General features: G+C 37.8%; 1 protein-coding gene across 1 annotated transcript in view; it reads right to left on the bottom strand.

Moving 5' to 3' along the window:
• Positions 1-19,849, bottom strand: part of CWF19L2 (CWF19 like cell cycle control factor 2) — a 71,277-nt gene that overhangs the window by 5,720 nt on the left and 45,708 nt on the right. The window contains exons 13-15 of the mRNA XM_027663159.1: positions 6,985-7,197; positions 5,243-5,359; positions 787-942 (exon numbers count right to left, since the gene is read on the bottom strand). Of these exons, the coding sequence (XP_027518960.1) occupies positions 787-942; positions 5,243-5,359; positions 6,985-7,197 (486 nt within the window). The remainder of the gene's footprint in view (positions 1-786; positions 943-5,242; positions 5,360-6,984; positions 7,198-19,849) is intronic.

The following is a 19,849-nucleotide window of genomic DNA, read 5'->3' as shown; positions in this document are numbered from 1 at the left end:
AGTATTCAGACAAAACACAAGTTTTACAAGAACCTGAAGCATAGTAGTCATATCTAACAGGTGGAAAGTTTCAGATGTTATAAAAGTTACTGCATTGTTCTTCATCATACTGCTTCTCTACTTCATCAAAAAACAATCACATTATTTCCAGAAAGCAAAACTAATATTTCAAAGAACAAATAAAAAAATTACTGATAAAGGGTGAATCGTGATCCAGTTGCTTAAAGGCCTCAATTCCAGACAAAAGCTTCAATGTACCTTTCCTTACAGAGTCAAGAGAAAGAAACCAGAAAAGTTGGCGATAGAAGTATCTGTCATGTTGTCTTACCATTCATCAGAGACCTAAGACGTGTAAAATTTGGACTTACTGAAATAAAATGGGGATGAAACAATATATACATTGGTATTTCTTAAAACAGTTGACATTATTTTCCCATTTTATGCTTGCCAAGGCACATATATGGTGTTTTAAGTTTAGACCACAGGACTTAAGTGAGAAGTATTGCAATCCTTAAAGCAATTCAAGAGACTACAATTTGTCAGTGCAGTCAGACTTGCGACAAGTGCTCAGTCACATACAGATCTTCCACTGACTACTTGAAAAACTGAATTACCTCACAGGTCTTGTTTTAAGATCAAGGAATATGATCAAAGAATGGATCAAGAAGTAGGATCAAAGAACACATCTTTTCAAAAATAGCACTGGAATATAAAAATGTTTTCCAGAAATAGGTGACTTATGATACATACATTCAAATGACTTAAGAAAAAACTATTTTTGTGTACCTTAAAGTAGATTGGAGCCATATCTCCTACTTCTTTTGGAAGAGGAATGCATTCATATACCATATGATATCGTTTCTTCATACTCATGTTTGTTTCTAGGAACACACAGTCCAAGTCCTTAGCTTCAAACATTTTCACCAATGCATTTCGGAACATCTGTTTAAAGAAAAAAAATGTGCAATTTAAATTAACTTTTCAAAGCTTTCAGACACATTATATTATTTAACTAATGTATTATATTTGTAATAAACTCACAATAAAATGGAAAACTGTAACAATCATACAAGGAAAATTCTGTATTATTCAGCAATTTAATATAAACTATATTTCCTATGGCACAAATATAAATTAAAACTATGTTAATCTTCATAACTGTAGCACTCCATAAAACAACATAGCTTTAAAAGTAGGTCCCAAGTTTGCGATTTCTAAGAAGGTGATGTCTTGGCTTGTACTGACTATAGTTACCATTATCCTTTCACTACTCTTTCCAATTATACAGTTTAATATAAAAAAAAAAAAAGGAAGATATTTTTACTAGGTATGCTTGATCTTCAAGTAAAACATTAACATTGCCTCAAAAGAAAGCCATGGCTGTAATCACCATCTTCATTGCATGTAAGTAAAACAAATGCAATACTTAATACATCTGGCATGTTGGCATGTGGTGAGAAGTGTGGGCCTGGCCTCTGTCATTCAGAAGCTGCAGTTAAGTTCAGGTCCTCGCTTTTGTTCCTTGCCTGAGCAAGTTTCAGAGATGCCTGTGCCCAGCCAGATACCTGGCAGTTCTTAGTGGCGCTCTGAAAAAAAAAAGCTAGACACGATCCCAGTATGGGGGAACTGGAATAATTTATTGAACACGAGAACATGATTTTAAAGGCATCTGAGGTTGGACATGTTAATGAAGGGGACAAGTTATGTTAATTATGGAATTACACAAGTTTTTACTGCAATTTCTAAATAGTTAATTTTTCTTCTAGTAGGATTACATGGGGGATAGAGGGATTACAGGGGTTTAGACATGGTTTGATACAATCATCTCAAAAGTCTTTTCTGACTTCTGCTGGAGCCAGGCTTGATCCATGAGGTAGAACTTTAACAGATCTTGTGAGAAGGGTCCAGCTCCTTCAGATCACGAGGTTTTTGTCAGCCCTTGTTTTCTAAGGTTTGTGATTCAGATTTATCAAGTTTCCTTTTGTTGAGAACTGGTTTTTGTCCCCTTCAGTTCTTGGCCCTGACTTCCCCTTCAACTTAAGTCATCACTGTAGACTTGTCTGGCCACCCCTGGGCCATGTCTGATCCTGTCTACCATCATGGGAACTGCTCTCTTCTCTTGGTCTGGGTACCATGAGACTGTGCCTTGTCAGTGAGATGACCTCCCCACCTGCTTTGCCCATCATCCACCCTTGACTTGCCTTCCTGAAGAGCAACTTGCTTTTGCTGCTCCAGGACTCTTGACAGTTGGTATTTGCATCCAAGATGTGCAAGAGCATCATTCTGTAGTTTACAGTGTAGATGCTGAACTAAACTGTAAAGCACAAAGGATGATTTCTGAGAGTCATTTAGACTTATTTTCAAATGCACAAAAGATCTGACTTTCTGACAGGGTGAATGTTTCTGAAAGTTTCTCAAGATCTTGAAAACTACTTTTAAAGATGAGGATTTTTTTATTATACATGTTCCCTTATACCATTTCCACAGTTTAAGCCAAGAAACCACAGAAACTGTAGGAGCCTCATAGACCAGAGGTACGATAGGTCTACGACTCACATAATTCATAGGTTGTCCTTTTTGCATTGTTTTCTTTTTCAATTAACAATGCTCAGAAAGACAAACAACACCATTAAAAGGTTATTCTCATCTAAAGGATTAATCCCATCTAAAGGTTAATCCCATCCCTATCCTAATGTAAATGGAGAGCTGATGAATCAAACTAGCATAAGCAAAAACATATATTCACCAACATCAGCATGTACTGAAGTAAAACAGAGGGAAAACAAATCACTATCACGTTTTCAATGAAACAGGTCTAGAAATTGAGCTCTCTTCTCTCCGCTCCCTTGCCATCTTGCACAGTATGAATCAAACTAAAAGGCTAAGAAATTTGGTCAAATATATATCTTAACTAGGTATTTAAGCACTTCAAAGCAGGTCTAGTGTCCTGAATCTTTCCTCACTACTGAGCTGCTCCATACTGTGACAGGAAAACACTACCATCATTCCCCTAACACAGCTGATGAAACAGAGTTAGAAAATACTGCCCAGTGTTCCATGGCTGATAGGGAACTTTACAGCACAGAGCAACAGGCTACTCTGAATTAATAGCTTGTGGCCTTCTCCTCTTCACTCTGACCCCCAGACCTTCTGAAATACAGTGAGACAAGCAACTGTGGTGAGGTAAGGGAAACACTAAACCAAAGGTTGGGAAAGACTATCACTTACTGTTGCTACCCTGCAGTATCAACTGAAATATAAATCCACCAAAAGCCTAGAATATCAGCAGATGTTAGCTAATATTTCCCCAACTGCATTTTCTTGTTTTTAAATGCATTTTTCCTCCAAATTTTGAGCAGGTCAAACCACCAAGGATAATTTGCACTGGAAAGGAGAAAACCATTCATAAGGGTAAATAAGAAGGCTTGGTTTATGCTCGGATGCACATGCCATTAATACATGCAACAGTTCAGTCAATACAGAATGTGTAAAGATTTATATCTTTTCATATTAAAAGTATTACATGCACATTTACTTTGCAAGTGAGTACATCAGTCTAAACTACACAATATGTTAAACTCAAGTGCTTGAAGGCATACAGTGTAAAAGGAACCCTTTTTTGCTTTACTCCAACATATCTTAAAAAAAATCTCAGCAAAAATAGTTAGCTAAAACATGTGCTCCATCCAACATTTTTTGAATATTTGAAGTGTGATAATTTTTTTCCCTTCAACAGCAATATGAAATAAATCTTTGGCATTAGAAAATTTAGTCACTGACTGTCTGCTAATACTTTTGCTAAAGCCTTCCAGACTCCTCCTACTGAATTACATAGAAGCTGGGGAAAAAAAAAACTCATCTGTGTCCATCACCTTCCAAAGTACTTTATTGCAAAGAAATGTTTAAGCTGTTTATGAATACATTCACTGGGTCAAAGGATAACGATTTAGCAACTAGTTGCCTTTTCTAGCAAGTAAAAGTCTAGTGTTAAATACAGGAACTGCATTTGTTTATCTTTCCTTTATCCTATTTTCCTTCTCATACAAATTTAGAAAAATTATAATTATTTAGTTAAGACGTTAAAATAAAGAGAAGTTCTAGGGTAAACATATTTATCACTTTCCCCCATGCTCTTTTGTTTCTCCTGATCCTTTTTTTTTTGCATTTATTTGCTTCTTATCCAACTTTCTTAGGCCTTTCTGTCATACACAACAGAACTCGTTTTCCTACCTCTGGGTTGAAGAGGGGGTTGAAGGGGAGCATAATTTACTAGGAAAACTGTATAAAAATTACAATCAGCCAAGAGAATCAATGTGGGGAGCAGATTTGGAAAGAAAGAGAATCTACCTGCCAGGCTTGAGGTAAGACCAACATTACTTAAATTATTTCAAACTTATGAATCATGCCAGTTTTAAATCTCAGCAACTGTAACAATGAAGCTATTCTCTAGTCTGAAATAGTCTCCAATATTTCAATATAGGAGGTTGCAAGTTGTTTTCCCCTTGTAATAATCCTGATGGCAGGCAGTGGGGGATTGACAAACACAGTGAATCTCTTAGGCAGAAGCTTGTTATATCCCTTCCTTGATTTTCCATCTCCAAAAAAAACAGAACTCCAAATCTTCAAAATGTCTTCATAAGACAATTGGAAAGCACAGGTCATCATGCTTGTCACTTTATTCTAATAATTCTTTTCAAGGAAGGTAGAAAACTGGATAATAACACTGATTTTAAGAGTAAGATCGTTCTCTTTCAATTGATATCCACCCAAACCCCACATTAGCTTAAAAATCTGAGGATATATAAACAATATATTTTCACCTTGTATTTAATTTTAAGTGATTTGCCTGCTCTGACAATCCTTGCTTTTACTTGGCACTCCCGAGAAAATCCTGTGAAGCCAGTTATTCCACTTTCTGTAAGGAATGAGTTGTACCTAATTCATCCCCAAAAGATGTTCCTTTTCAAAGACCTCCAACGATGCATGTTTTGTAACATTCCAAGAAATTTCTTCTAGAGCTTATGAATCGGAAATTTTCCTTGGCATTTACCCTGCTTCTCTTTTAATATTTGACCACTAATTTTCATCCATAATGTGAGAATGTTCTGCCCCTTAGTGGAATCAGAGAATAGCTGCCAGACTGCAAATTATGAAAATAGGTACTTATGACAAGTATATTATTATTTTAAAAAAAATTGTTTTATAGAACTGTCAGAAGACAGGAGACAGTTTCTCAGCAGACCTGGATTTCTTCCCAGATGTCTTCATCCAAAAGAGTGGCTGCAGTATGGTGCTGTAGAGGGGCTATCAGGCAGTGACCTTCAGTAAGGGACTGGTTGCTTGGTAGAGACAAGTACACCTACGAAAAGCAAAGAAAAACTGAGGTGCCCGTTTTTAGGTTAAAAACCTTCCATTGCTGAAGCTAAGAAATTCATCATTTGCTAAATTCAAACCAAGAGAAGCCATTATCTACTAATCACAGCAAGGTATTAGTAATTCTAGTGTTTTTTGAAAGATCCCATTATCCACCAGTAGCTTAAATGAATTAGTATTATCCAAACAGTAGTTCCACCAACAAGGCAGTAATAACAGCTTTATAAACCAAGTGGTATCATAACTATTATGAAAGCACACTGTTTAAGCAATTCCAATATTTTTTAATATAGATAAATATCAGCCTGCATTTTCAATAAAGTATTTCATATATATATATATGAAATGCATACTCTGTGTCATGGTTTACCCTGGCTGCATCATCTAACTGTTCACTCACTCCCTGCCCCCAGTAGGACAGGGGAGAGACTCAGAAAAAAAAATTAAATTTTTGGGTTGAGATAAAGACAGTTTAAAAGGACAGGAAATTGCATAATCAAAATAACAACAACAATAACAACAACCTAGAAAGCAAGTGATGCACAGTGCAATTGCTCACCACCTACCAACCGATTCCCAGCCATTTTCCAAGCAGTGGCCCCTGGTCAGCTTTCCCTCTAGTTTATACACTGAACATGGTGTCATATGATAAAGAATATTCCTTTGGTCAGTTTTGGTCACCTGTCCCAGCTGTGTCCCCTCTCAACTTCTTGTGCCCCTCCAGCCTTCTCAGTGGCAGGACAGTATGAGAAGCTGAAGAATCCCTGACCACTACTTAACAACAACTCAAAACATTAGTGTGTTACCAATATTATACTCATCCTAAATCCAAACCGCAGCACTGTACCAGCTATTGGGAAGAAAACTAACCATCCCAGGCAAAACCAGGACACTCTCTACACTTACCTACCTATTAGATATATAAACATATATATAAACACAGATTATATACACACATATACATATAGATCTGTATGAATTTATAGTCTCTATTAAAAACAAAAAACACAATGTACATAACACACATCTGTGCATTTAATTCCTTGGCCTATAAAGAGTTGCCGATCAAATAAAAACATCAATAATAAATGGAAACTTTGGAGAAAAAAATGACAGAAAAGGCTATACTGAGGCATTTCAGATGTTATAAATACAAATATTCATGCAACTTTTAAAAGCACTTACAGAAACAGGAAGGTTTCCAAGCCAAACTTCTGTCTATTTCAAAGGATTTTAAGCTTAAAAATGGAATTCTGCACTTAATTTTCTTTGATATCAAGATACAATTCTTGACCAGTTCAAATTTCCTCCAGTAAAGTGTGATTTAGTCTTCCACAAATCCATCTGCAGTCTAATCTCCGCACTGAGATCTTTCATTATTGCTCCTGTCTTCCACAAGTTCTGATATCAAAGATTAGCTTTAAAATTCATGAGAGATTTATATCTTTTTCTCCCTCATCCTTGACAAATTTGTGGAAGCAACTGGAAGGGCAAGGAAAATAAGATACAGAACCACTAATAATTCCATAGAAGCAATTTCATTCTTAATTTTAAGCCCTCTAACATAATTTCTTTTTTATTTCTACATTTTGTTAATTGCTATTTTCTTACCTTGGTGCCAATTGCAATAATAAGATGTTTAGAAAGTGCACTGCTATCAAAACAATATGGGCACTTTTCCATGCGTGCAGCAAGCTGCTGGTGCTCCTGTATTGCTTTTCTTCTTTGTATTTCTTCCTCTTCCCCACTACATGCTCTTTTGGCTGCTTTGGAAACAAACATGTCATCCAGAGTGTAGTAGTCTCTGTCAGTTTTTTCCATGAGCTGAAAGAATACAAAGAAAAATTGCAAATATATATAAACAAGTGAGAAAAAATACCTTAGCTCTTTGTAGTATCTTCTACTGAGAAAAGCATAAAGGATGTAAGCAGCAGCAATTCCTCCCCTCATATAGCATCTGCAGTAGATGCAATCATCAGGTGCATCTCCTGAGAGCAGTCATACACAATCTCAGGCAGCACAGATATTAAAATGTAGATGTGTGACAGCAGTGAGAACAGCATATTACTATATTCCATTTCAATTTAATGGCTAGGTATTTCAATATTATTTCTACATAACTTCATCTATCTTTAAATACGTGCCCAATTTTTTATATCATATATTATCATATATCTTTCCCTCTCATTTCTGCTCCTCCTCTCCTATTACAACTACCATTAAATCATCTTTTGTGAAATAACTAGACCATGACTCTGCAACTCATATTCACATTCTGTGAAAATATGTCAACAGTTTTTCTTATCAAATGAACAGTACTAAGCCACTTTCTGAAGGAAACAGTCTTTCCCTCCAATACTAAGTTTTTCTGAGTGCACCTGTTTCTAAATACAAATAACAAACACAACTAGCACATCACCAGAAACAAGGTTGAATGATTTGTAGGTTTTGTGTTTGCTCATTCATTGCTGTATTTTAGTTAAATGTCAAAGGAAACTCTGAAAATACCAAATTTGATGTGAAGACAGTCTTCAGGATAAGTGGTATCTTACAGGATCTTAATAGTAGAAACCTACACATACTGAATATGTCTCACCTCTCACCTAAATGATATTTGAAAGGGATGGAGTCTGTAGACATAAACTGGAAGAACTGAAGGAGACGCAAGGAGACAGAGGACATAGTAAGAAGTGAGACAATGAATGAAAAGGAAATTATGGGGATCATGGGACCCAAACCCAAGTGGTAGTAGATTCACTAAGCTTCATAACTCACAGAATACTCACACACATATATATATAAAATGAGGCTTTATAAATATTTTGGGGGATTACAAACAAATCCCATGACATCTTGCCTAAATCAAGACTTAGCAAATCTTGACTGCAAAGATTAACTTTTTAAATTACTTGGGAAAGTACTTCTCCATTTTCTGCTTTGACCACTCTACACAACTTTAAAATTATGTACCATTAATACCCTAAACAGTCAAAACTTACAGCTAAAGCAAATGTAAAGAGCACTCAGAGGAATATTTTAAATTTTTCACTTAAATGAAATCCCAGTGCTGCAATACTTTCATGCCATATTTGATTTTTTACCTTGGATAGTTTCAGTCATCTGCTTATCAAAATGACAGGGAGAAAAAAAACACTATGCTATACAGATTTCTTGATATTGGAGGTGCTGGTTCTTCAGTCTTGGCATTTTTATGTATGAGTAGTTCTGCTCCAAGAATTGCTAAAGAAATGGTACAAGTGTCTCCACAACAAATTCAGTGTAAGCTCCTAGCGCAGCCTGGATCCCACCCAAGGTATGTGTATCAGGCTAGAGCAAATCAGTGGAGAGTCTTAAAAAAAATTTTGGATTTTTCCTGGAAATAATAAATGTGTAGAAGTGTTCTTCATACAGCTAGAGGCCATGGGACCCAGACAACACCGCACTTTTGGTTTAAGATGTAATATATGTTGGTCAACAGACCTAGATGAAGCACATTGGGGAAGGAAGTAAAATAAACCTAAGTTTACTTTGGAGAAGTAAAAAAACAAGAAACTGTAGGCCAAAATGTAGAATTCTAGGGAGAAAAGACATAGTAAAGGGATATTCAGAGAAGGTATATTCACAGATCAGGTTCAGATTACCTCTACCACAGAGTCTCTACCAGGAACAAAATTATAGATCCTACTGCAATATTAATGAATAACAGAAGATAATAAGAATGCAATGCAATTCAAGAAACCAACACCCCAGCTTCAAAGACATTAAGTAAGTGCTTGAAGTAAGCAGGGTCTTAGAAAAAAGTTCAACCTACTCGTGCAATAAAAAAAGCCTAGTCATTAATAATTCAGGTCCACTTGGATGCTCTTCAAGAACTATCCCCTTCCCTTTGTGAATGAAAACAGACAAGGACAAAGTGTAAAAACAACAGGCTACTTTTTTTCCCTTTTTCATAGCTTTAAAGAGATGTTTATAAGACTTTTATTCAGGTCGTAAGTCTAGCACATTAATTCACAGTGCCATTAAATTGCACTTCTGAGACAAAGAGACCAAGTTACAGATGGTGACCCTGCTCCTGTGAATCCTCATTTCTTGATGTGTTTTATCACATGCTTTAGATTACTTTAAAAGAGTGTTAAAATAAGATATATTTTCACTTTTAATAGCAGCCATGAAAGGAATAACAATTTTTTTGCAACTTTCCTATTACCACAGTGTCCTTCCAATGTACTTCAAAACGGTTCAGGAAGTACAGAAAATGAAAATCAGGCAAAAATATCATCCAGCAAGAATTCATACTTCTACTGAAATAAGATATGTAAGTGGGAAAATCTATTCAGAAATGTTTTCTGTCTTAAAAACAAACAACCAAACAAACACTAATGACACTTAACTCTGCAATACTGCAAAAGTAGCAATGAACATTACTAACATATTCCTGGTCAGTACCAATAAAAAAAAATAAAACTTTTAAAAGCTAGAATTCCTTAAATATGATTACCTCTCAAGTCCTATAAATGCCAAATATCAGTGTCAAAAGTGAAATAAAATACAATGTAGCTGCTACCATGGCAGATTACAGAGTACTCTTCAACTGCTAGTCTAAATACTGGCCTTTTAAAAAAAGTTATTCGGGAAGAAAATGGAAATTCTCTTTTAAAACATTTATACTCCAATTTGAACAATAAGGCGCCCAATGTGTTCTGCCAATTGCATTACTGGGCTATAACTAAATCTCTCCAAAAAAGTTAAAGGAGAATTGAAAGAACAAGAAGAAAGCGTTCTCCAAAATGCCATTAGGAAAGCAAGTAATAATTTAAAAACGGATTTCTTTCACACATATCTTCTTCCATTCAAAAGACAGAGTTAGTAGACATCCAAAGAAGGAATTATGCTGATGTACTAGAATTGCATCACAGATGCAGCACCACACCTGCTAAACATGAAAGTCAGTGCATGAAGTTGTGCATTTAGTTTCCTCACTGTGCTTATATTGCTTAGTATTGTCCTTCCTGGTCAGGTGCTGTACAGAGATCAGAAAGAAGCAGGAAGTTGCTTTGATATATCAGTTTAAAGTCAGGATGTCCTACAAAACATCATTGAATTGTCTAAAATTCCTAAAACAGGAAATTCAGATATCTATAAAGGCAATGCACATGAAGTCCTTCTTTCTATCAGACACTGGCCAAAGCTGAGAGCTGAGCTAAGTTAACATGCTTAGACAGATCACTTCCACAGTTCCCAGTCTTCTTTTTCCTATTTCATTTACTTTGTTCTGGGCTTATCTGCCATGTTCTTCCTTCCTATACACCCTCTGTTTTCCAACTTTCCCTTCTCTTTTGGCAAGCACTGATTAACACACAGGCAGCTTTAGGACTCTTAGCACCAGGCAAAATGACACTGCCTCCCACGTCTCACAGCGTAATTGTGCAACTGCGTCCTTTCTACCATCCAACAGAATCACAGAATCAACTAGGTTGGAAAACACCTCTGAGATCATGAGTCCAACCTATGATCGAACACCACCTTGTCAACTAGACCATGGCACTTGAGACTGGCTGTGTTCAGTCTTTTCTTAAACACCTCCAGGGACAGAGAACAGTGGTGGAAGAATCCACCACTTTCCTGGGCAGCCCATTCCAATGCCAAATCACTCTTTCTGTGAACAAAATGTCTTATCTAAATCTCCCCGATGCAGCTCAAGACTGTACCTTCTTGTCCTACTTTGCCTGGGAGAAGAGACCGATTCCCACCTGGCTACAACCTCCTTTCAGGTAGTTGTAGAGTGATGAGCTCTCCCCTGAGCCTCCTCTTCTCCAGGCTAAAGAACCCCAGCTCCCTCAGCCTCTCCTCATAGGACTTCTGCTCCAGTCCCTTCACCAACTCCATTGCCTTTCTTTGGACACACTCAAGCACCTCAATGTCTTCCTAAACTGAGGGGCCCAGAACTGGACTCTCATGGTGCAGCCTCACCAGTGCTGAGTACAGGGGAAGAATCACTTCTCTGGTCCTGTTGGCCACACTGTTCCTGATCCAGGCCAGGATGCCATTGGCCTTCTTGGTCACCTGGGCACGCTACTGGTTCATATTCAGCTTCCTGTCAATCCAAACTCCCAGCTCCCTTTCTGCCTGGCTGCTCTCCAGCCACTCTGTGCCCAGCCTGTAGCACTGCAGGGGGTTGTTGTGACGAAAGTGCAGGACCCAGCATTTGGTCTTGTTGAACCTCATATCGCTGGATTAAGCCCATTTATCCAGTCTGTCCAGGCGCCTTTGCAGAGCCCTCCTACCCTCCAGCAGATTGACACTCACCTCCAACTTGGTGTCATCTGTAAATTTGCTAATGGTACACTCAATCCCCTCGTCCAGATCATCAATAAAGATACTAAACAGAACTGGTCCCAACACTGATCCCTGGGGGACACCACTAGTGACCGGTCGCCAACTGGATGCAGCACCGTTCACCAGCACTCTCTGGGCCCAGCCCTCCAGCCAGTTCCTAACCCAGCACAGAGTGCCCCTGTCCAAGCCATGGGCTGTCAGCTTTTCCAGGAGTGTGCTGTGGGAGACAGTGTCAAAGGTTTTGCTGAAGTCCAGGTAGACACATCCACAGCCTTCCCCTCATCCACCAGGCGGGTCACCTGGTCATAAAAGGAGATCAGGTTGGACAAGCAGGACCTGCCCCTCCTAAACCCGTGCTGGCTGGGTCTGATCCCTTGTCCATCCTGTAGGTGCTGTGCGATTGTACTCAAGATGATCTGCTCCATCACCTTGCTGGGCAATGAGGTCAGGTTGACAAGCCTGTAGTTTCCCAGATCCTCTTTCCAGCCTTTCTTACAGATGGCCATCACATTGGCCAATTTCCAGTCATCTGGGATCTCCCCAGTGAGCCAGGACTGATGATAAATGACGGAAAGCAGCTTTACAAACTTCTTCCCTAGCTCCCTCATCACCCTAGGATGGATTCCATCTGGTCTCATAGACTTGTGAAGATCCAAGTGGCTCAGAAGGTTACTAACTGCTTCCTCCTGGATTACAGGGGGGCTATTCTGCTCCCCATCCCTGTCTAAAAGCTTAGGAGGCCAGTTATCCTGAGGATGACCTGTCTTATTGTTGAAAACTGAAGCAAAGAAGGTGTTAAGTACCTCAGCCTTTTCCTTATATTTGGTAACTATATTCCCTCCGCATCCAATAAAGAATGGTCCATTTTCCACAACCAGGATGCACTTTTGGTTTAATCAACGGAACAGCATCACAGTTTTGCTTGCCCTGGCCAAGAAAGGCCTGTAATACACAAACATTTAAACAGCAGTCAGGGAAGGCATCCAAACTTCTCTCAGAAACCCTCTGGGATCTCATTTGGACAGCTCAAATACAGTGCAAATGTGGCCAAAACCCAAGAAAAAGGAGAGAGATCTCTAACCATTCAGCATAGGGCTTTAGAAAGAAATTAGCATCTGACTATGCATACAGGAGAATGATTTGAGAGAGGGAAAAATTACAATGTTGTTATTTGCTGATTAAATCCTTAACATGATAATTACCACAAACAATATGATTATATTACATGGATAATTTCATTATATAACATTCTGTTTATAAAATAATTTATGTCCTTTTTAATTTGTTATGATAGTGAAGCCATCAGGCACCTAGGCACTGGGCTACTTCCTAAAGTAACTCTTGCAGATCTGTACATGGTAGACTGCAGGGTCAGTCTCGTTTTTCTGCCAACATATGTTCAGACCACTGGAACTGTATCTCACAGTTAAATTTTAAACCAATTCTGCTTTTTTTATTCCACAGTAAAACCCCTGGAGTCTTATACACTGCTGGCTGCCTACACGCTACATTTGAAGTGTGCTGGGCGTTGTGTCTCTTATCGCTCCCTCTGCTGCTTTCACTTGCTCTTTGGGTGGCCCTTCGGAAAAAAAAGCCCTACTTAAGAATTTAATATCACTGTGATACTGAAAGGAAATGCTAAGAGACAGAACTCCTAATCATCAGGGATTATACCTATATAATACCTCAAGTACAATTTTTTTCCCCTTCTGCAAATTTGTGGATAAAACAGGAAATTCTATTAAACACAGTTAGCACGGCAACAAAAGACACGCGCATGGTTCCAGTGTTGGCTATTTTCAGTTTTTTTTGTACAGTTATTTTTCTGCTTATTTGCTTGTGCCATTTTGCATGCAACTATTGAACTTTTGCTTTTCCTGTCTTCTTCCTAATGCAATCATAGCTGGAGTTACTTCCATATAAGCTAATAAAAGTGCATCTGCTTGGAAAATTTGTGGGGAAAAAAAAGTCTATAGATTGTATAAAATGTATCAGTTTGGTTTTAAATTGTCATGGCAACACTGACGTCTTCAACTTTAAATGACAGAGTTAATATTTGTGGAATGTTGTATCATAATATATTTTGGGAAGCTGCAATAAAGGAGAATAAACTATTATTTTAGAATACAAACCTCAGAGACATAAGAATACATCTCATTACATTTAAATTTATTCAGCATTTGGCACCTATTGTTAACAACAAGATCACCTCTGAAAAGTCTTTCTGATTTCAAATAGCATTTGCTTAAGACAAATCAAGGCAGAATATTATAATGTAAACTTTATTAGAACTCTGATCTCCCTGCAAGCACAGACATCTAAATTTGTAGGTTTAATTCAACATATAATTCAGGAAACAGGCACTTCCAACACCTATCATCCCAGGGAAAAAACCAATATTTTAAATACATAGTATCAAAAGATTTTAACATATCAATGCATAGAGTGCTCTCAAGGCCTATGTCACTGACAGGAAAAGGTTATCAGCCATGTCGATGAGCAAGGTAGTTCAGGACTACCTTTGAACAGCAGAGGTCAAGCAATAAAGAGACAACAGAGTACTGCTCAATGGTTTCTTTCTGTTATTTGAAATTAAAACTGCAGATTTTGTTATAATTAGCTAATAGGACAGATCAAACTTTATATGCAAGTCAACGAAATGAAGCGTCAACCAAACAAAATACCTTCAGACATAGAATTCTGCTATTAAAAGTGTTATTAGCATTTAACTTTACAGTTAACCCTGGCCATAATTTTAATGCCTAGAAAAGACTGTTCTGCACAAGTCTTCATTTGCGACACATCTTGTAATTCTAACATAATTCCAGAAGAATGCTTATGCACTCATTTAATATGGGTTGCAACTAGATAGTTCTTACTGTTTCCAGGTTTTCTTTCCTAACCCAGCTGTGACTGCTGCTGATTTGTTTCCAAATGCAGGAACAGCTTTAACTTTGTGTCCACTCAATATTCACAGAAAACTGTTTACTGCATTGAACTGAAATGTAGCAGTCGAAGAACAAGGTGTTTGAAATCATTTTCTCTTGGGTTTTCATATTAATTTTTTTGCAGCAAACCATGAACATGATCTCTAAGTAAATGTAAAAAACAATAGTGCACTAGAGCTCTGTTAGAGTTTTATCATGTCTATTAAATACTGTACCAGAATGGCTTCACTATGTGAAGAAAGAGGAGAAAAAGGTTTATTACATAACAATAGTAGCAGCAAGCGTTCTGCATTTTTTACTTCAGTTTCTACATTTTTTTTCTAGACTATTATTTTGGTTCATGGTGATGGAAATGCAAAGCTGTGCAACAGGTAGGTTTGCACAGCAAGTAAAAATGATAAGGCTGAAAGCAATTTTCCATTTTACAGAACCAATGAAAGGTAACATGCAAACCCTTTTTGCAAACCTGTAATACCAGCATATCTCTTGGCTAAATCCATAAAGGAAGGTCAGCATTATTAATAAAGTTTTGTATTTTTCACTGCTGAAATTCATGTTAGGGATTGCTGCAGAGACTTTTAAATAAAAGGAGTTTATGGTCAAAATTAAAATGGCCTGATGAGCAACACAAAATAATCATTCTCACTTTCTTTTAGTAAAACATAATCAAAAAGAACAGAAATGCCTTAGTAGAATTTATACATACAAATAGAAGGGAATTGCTATTGAGGTAATGTTCTGGAAATCAGTCTCTATACACCCACAAGCATCTACTGACATAAGTGAAAGAATTATATAAGTCTTAACAGCATGAATTTGGGAAAATTGAACTACTTACAACAGTCAAGAGCTGAAGGAACTACAGGGTACTTAAAGCAATCAGTAGTGAAAACCTAAGACTTCACACATATTCTGTACTCTAAAACTGTAATGTAAAAAAAAAAAAAAACCAAACCCACAATAGTTTTCAAATGTTTTGCTGACTTTTTTTAATCCTATAGTCATGCTTTTATAGTAGTAAGAACCCAAACCGCTTTCCAAGCTGAATAAAGTTAAAAGTAAAAACACTGTAACTTCAAACAGGTGGGGTTTTTTTCCTTTAGACATAACAGTGAAACATGAAAGAATCAAACTTTAAGGTCTGCTTTTTTTCCATATATCAAAAAGATTAGTGTTGGAGTTTAAGTTTTTGTTTAAAGAAAGCTTTTTTCGCCACTGTAAATTAAAGATTTGGGCCTGTGGGATGATGGATAGAGTTAAACCTAGAGGAAATGCAGAATTTTAAGGTAAAAAGCAGTTGCAGCTCCCTGATGGACTGAGGTTGACATGCTCCCCAGTACAACGATAAACATCTGCTCACAGAAACAGAACGGAGTGTGGAACAAAGTGGAGGCTATGTGGCCCCCCTCCATTCGAATCCCAACAGAATGGGAGAACACTGTGGTACTGACACCATACAGTATCTGTCTGATAAGGGAGAATCAAGATGTTCTGCTGCTGAAAGCAATAACCCTGTCGAACTCCTCCTAAGGTGCCAAACCACGACCACCACTCCCTCCCATTAAATACACCAATCAGAAATAAAAGGTATTTATGACTAGAGACACTCAAACTCCTCCCAAATATAAAGAAAATAGTATAAAAGTAAGTTGGGGATAGGGAGAAAGTGGGAGAAGACCTCCACCGAAACTGTTGGGATCAGTCGATGGGCTGAGTCCGTCTTCTCCCTCCCCAGAGGGACGCCCTGGGTGAGAAATATACTCCATGCGTGTTAAATGCTGCTTTTAGGAGTAGAGCTTTTGCTTGTGCTCACCCCATAGCATATTAGTTAGATTGCTTCATATCAGAGCTTGTGCTTGCTTAATATACGTAGACTGCTTTAAAATATATTTTTGCAGTAGACACTACCACCGACAACCTTTGAACCTTATTAATTTGTCACAATTTGTATTAATAAAAAGTGTTTTTCCATAAACTGTTAAAGCAAGTCCTTGCAGTTGCCAGCAGCAGCAAACACCTTGGCAGGACCCGCTGTGGTGTCCTGGCTCTGTTGAGCTCCCACAAACAAGGGAGGTTTTGGTAACCTCCGATCTTGTGAATCTGTTGGCAATGGGTCTCCTTACAAGATGCTGACAGACTGTCAGACACCAGGTTCTCAACTTTCCTGAGGGACCGATGACTGAAAATCTAAACTCCCACCTTTCACGTGACAGGGCCTTTTTCATTAGCTTAATAAATGTGACATAATAGCATGCATGGGGTGGCTGTGGGAGAGGCTCTATTTCAAACCGTCTGAGGTAACTCATGTCCACATCAGCCTCCTCTGAACAGAAGCCAAAAGGTAACAGGAGGTAATGTCCTCAAGTACAACTGGGTTGTATTAGAACCATGACTAAAAAAAGGAGAATGGACAAGAGGGGAATCATAAATCGGAATATAAATTTTAAATGAAGATTCAACAGGTAAACAAATAGCAAGGAGATGGCATATTCTCTCCATCTGATTTTGTGGAGCTCTTGAGAAACGAAAACCTTACAGGTGGGTAAAAGACTTAATGAGAACGAATATGGTTTGAGCACAACAGATGCTTAGTCTGTGAATCTGAGTGGGAGTCAGGTATGAGACAACATTATATAGACCTTCACGTGCCAATGGGATTAGACAGAGGTTTTATGGATAGAGATTTTGGGTCTGTGTACTGACATTTCTTCCAAGTCCCATCTAAGAAAGTAAATCCTTTCATGAATTATATCCTTCTATTTCAACATCTCCATCTCCCTTTATAAAACTGCAGTTATGTCATTATCTTCAGAGATTCATAACAACTAGCCTGTATCTCATTTGAAATACCATTAAAACACTAAATATCAGGAAAGTAACACTCATCTAGAGTAGAGCATGTGTAAAAGCCATAAAACATGCCCGTGTGTCTTTCTTATTCCATTCCCATTTCTGAGAGCAGTGCCTATTTCCCCCATACTCAACAGCCACGTGGCTGGAATTATCTTTTTGGCATAGTCTGGGAAAGTGATAAAAGCCCTGGGAAAATCCATGAAGGAAATAATAGTGCTGCAGTCAGTTCAGATAGAGAAGATGAATGAAATTATTGAACAGAATTTAAGGGACAGGGTCTCCCTTCTCCCATCCGATAGGATCTCCTATAGACTTGCAGCAGTTTCCTCCCACCGCTCTTCTGAAACACAACAGATTAATTTTTGTGGATTTTTCCACTTCTCAGATGAAGGCACAAAGAGCAATTAATTCATATGCGTCAAATTCGTGCACTATGTTATCAAACTAAAACTGACAGAAGAGATTTGGTTGCTAGACTTCCTGCTGGACATAAAATACCTTGTTGATTCCACTGAGGAGAGATGGAAGAATTTTGAAGACTACCTCACTGAGCCCCAGATCTTAATGCAGATACTTTATGTGGTAAAGGCTTATAAAGTACATAAATAAAGCATCTAGAATATCTGTGATCACACTCAAATTTTTCAGACCGCTGCCAACACTTCAATGCCAACACTGATCTTGTTATGCCGTGAATAAGAATGCATTCTACAGACATGGAAAGACATGGAAACCTCAGGATGCCTAGGAGTCTGTTTCTTAATTTAGGATCAAGAAACAATCACCATCTGGGGAAGACATCATATTTTGTGGTGACAAGAGCTGGGAATCACCTGCACAGAAACTACCAAAAGCATTTCAGATCTTAACAGAGAAGAACAACTGGCATCTATGATGCTTCTTTTTATGAAAGCCACACAAAAACACCTTCAAAACCTAAACGTGACATTGCATGGACGGAAGGACTACAGTACCATGAATTAGAATTTGGACATTGCAACAGTAATTGACAAAACACCTACTTTGAGTAGATTCTCCAGTACACTTAGCTAGTAAATAAGTAACACAGCTCAATCTTAAAAGATTATTCAAGAGCTAGGTGTCCATTCAAGAAGCTTGTTCTAATAAAATAATGTGATATAGTACATCTTTGCCTAGTAACAAAAAAATCCCACTTTACATAGCATCTGACCCAAAGCTCACTGAAGTCCATAGGAACTTCAGAGCCTTCTAAAACTAAAATAAAACAGTTACATAAGCCAGGAAACACAATACATTCCTGTAAAGTTATTAAGAAATTTTATCCTTAAAAAACCAAACAAAACAAGAAAGAAAAAAAAAAGAAAAAAGCCTTTAGAGTGGAACATACTAAACTCAGTTGCTCGTTTACCCAGTGTGATTGCTTTATGTTGCAAAATCAATCTCCAGCAAGGGTTAAAACATATGGGGAAAAGCATAAATGAACCTCATAGAGCTGACTCTTCTGCTACATATTTGCAGCTCAGCATACCATTGTGGAAATCCTGAGCCAAAAGCCTATCTAGATTTCCCTGTTTAATATTTACCAATGAAACTGTATTTCACAAAGTTGCTATACCTTTTTTTTGCTCCCACTCACAATTAAGGCCTCCACAGCATCTCATGCTCTATAGCACAAGTTTTACAATGTCCTTCTTCACTGAAAAAGAAATCCCAATTCACGTCAAACTCTGTTCTGTGACCACATCCCATATGACAAACAAACACTGTTGTTTTCTATTAAACTCTTATGCCAATTGTTCTAGTCTAGCTGCCTTCCCCTACCTACCCACCCACCCCCCGGGTTGAAGAAATTTTGTTTACTTAGGTTTTCTTCAAATGGCCACCATTCTGTGCCTCTGACCACAAAGTATGCATTACCAGAGTGGGTAGCATTCAAGATATGGGTGCACCATGGGTGCACTACAGTAGCCTTATACACTTTAAATTGGTCCTAAATTCTCCCTTTTCACAACCTCCAAAATTCTGTTTCTCTTTTTAATCCCACCAGCACGGAGATGATGTTTGCAGATTCACAATGACTCTCAAATCAAGCATCAACAGCCTCTCGTGGTATATGCACAGTCACGGCTTCACGCAGCTTCAACAATTACCATAATTTTGCATTCATCAACCCTGACTTTCATCTGAATTTATTGCCTCAATACCTACGATGGGATCTCTTTCTGTCTATAGCATAATCTCCTGTGTCTGAGCTAGACATTTTAATTCCTTTTATACCCATAATCTCTTTCCAACAGCATTTAAAATAGAACAGATAACTCACATCACTAAAATATGTACGTCTCTCAAGAAACTCT

Source organism: Corapipo altera, unplaced genomic scaffold (genome assembly GCF_003945725.1).
Source record: "Corapipo altera isolate COAL_440 unplaced genomic scaffold, ASM394572v1 0, whole genome shotgun sequence".
NCBI lineage: Eukaryota > Metazoa > Chordata > Aves > Passeriformes > Pipridae > Corapipo > Corapipo altera.
This window is presented reverse-complemented; position numbering and strand designations above follow the sequence as displayed.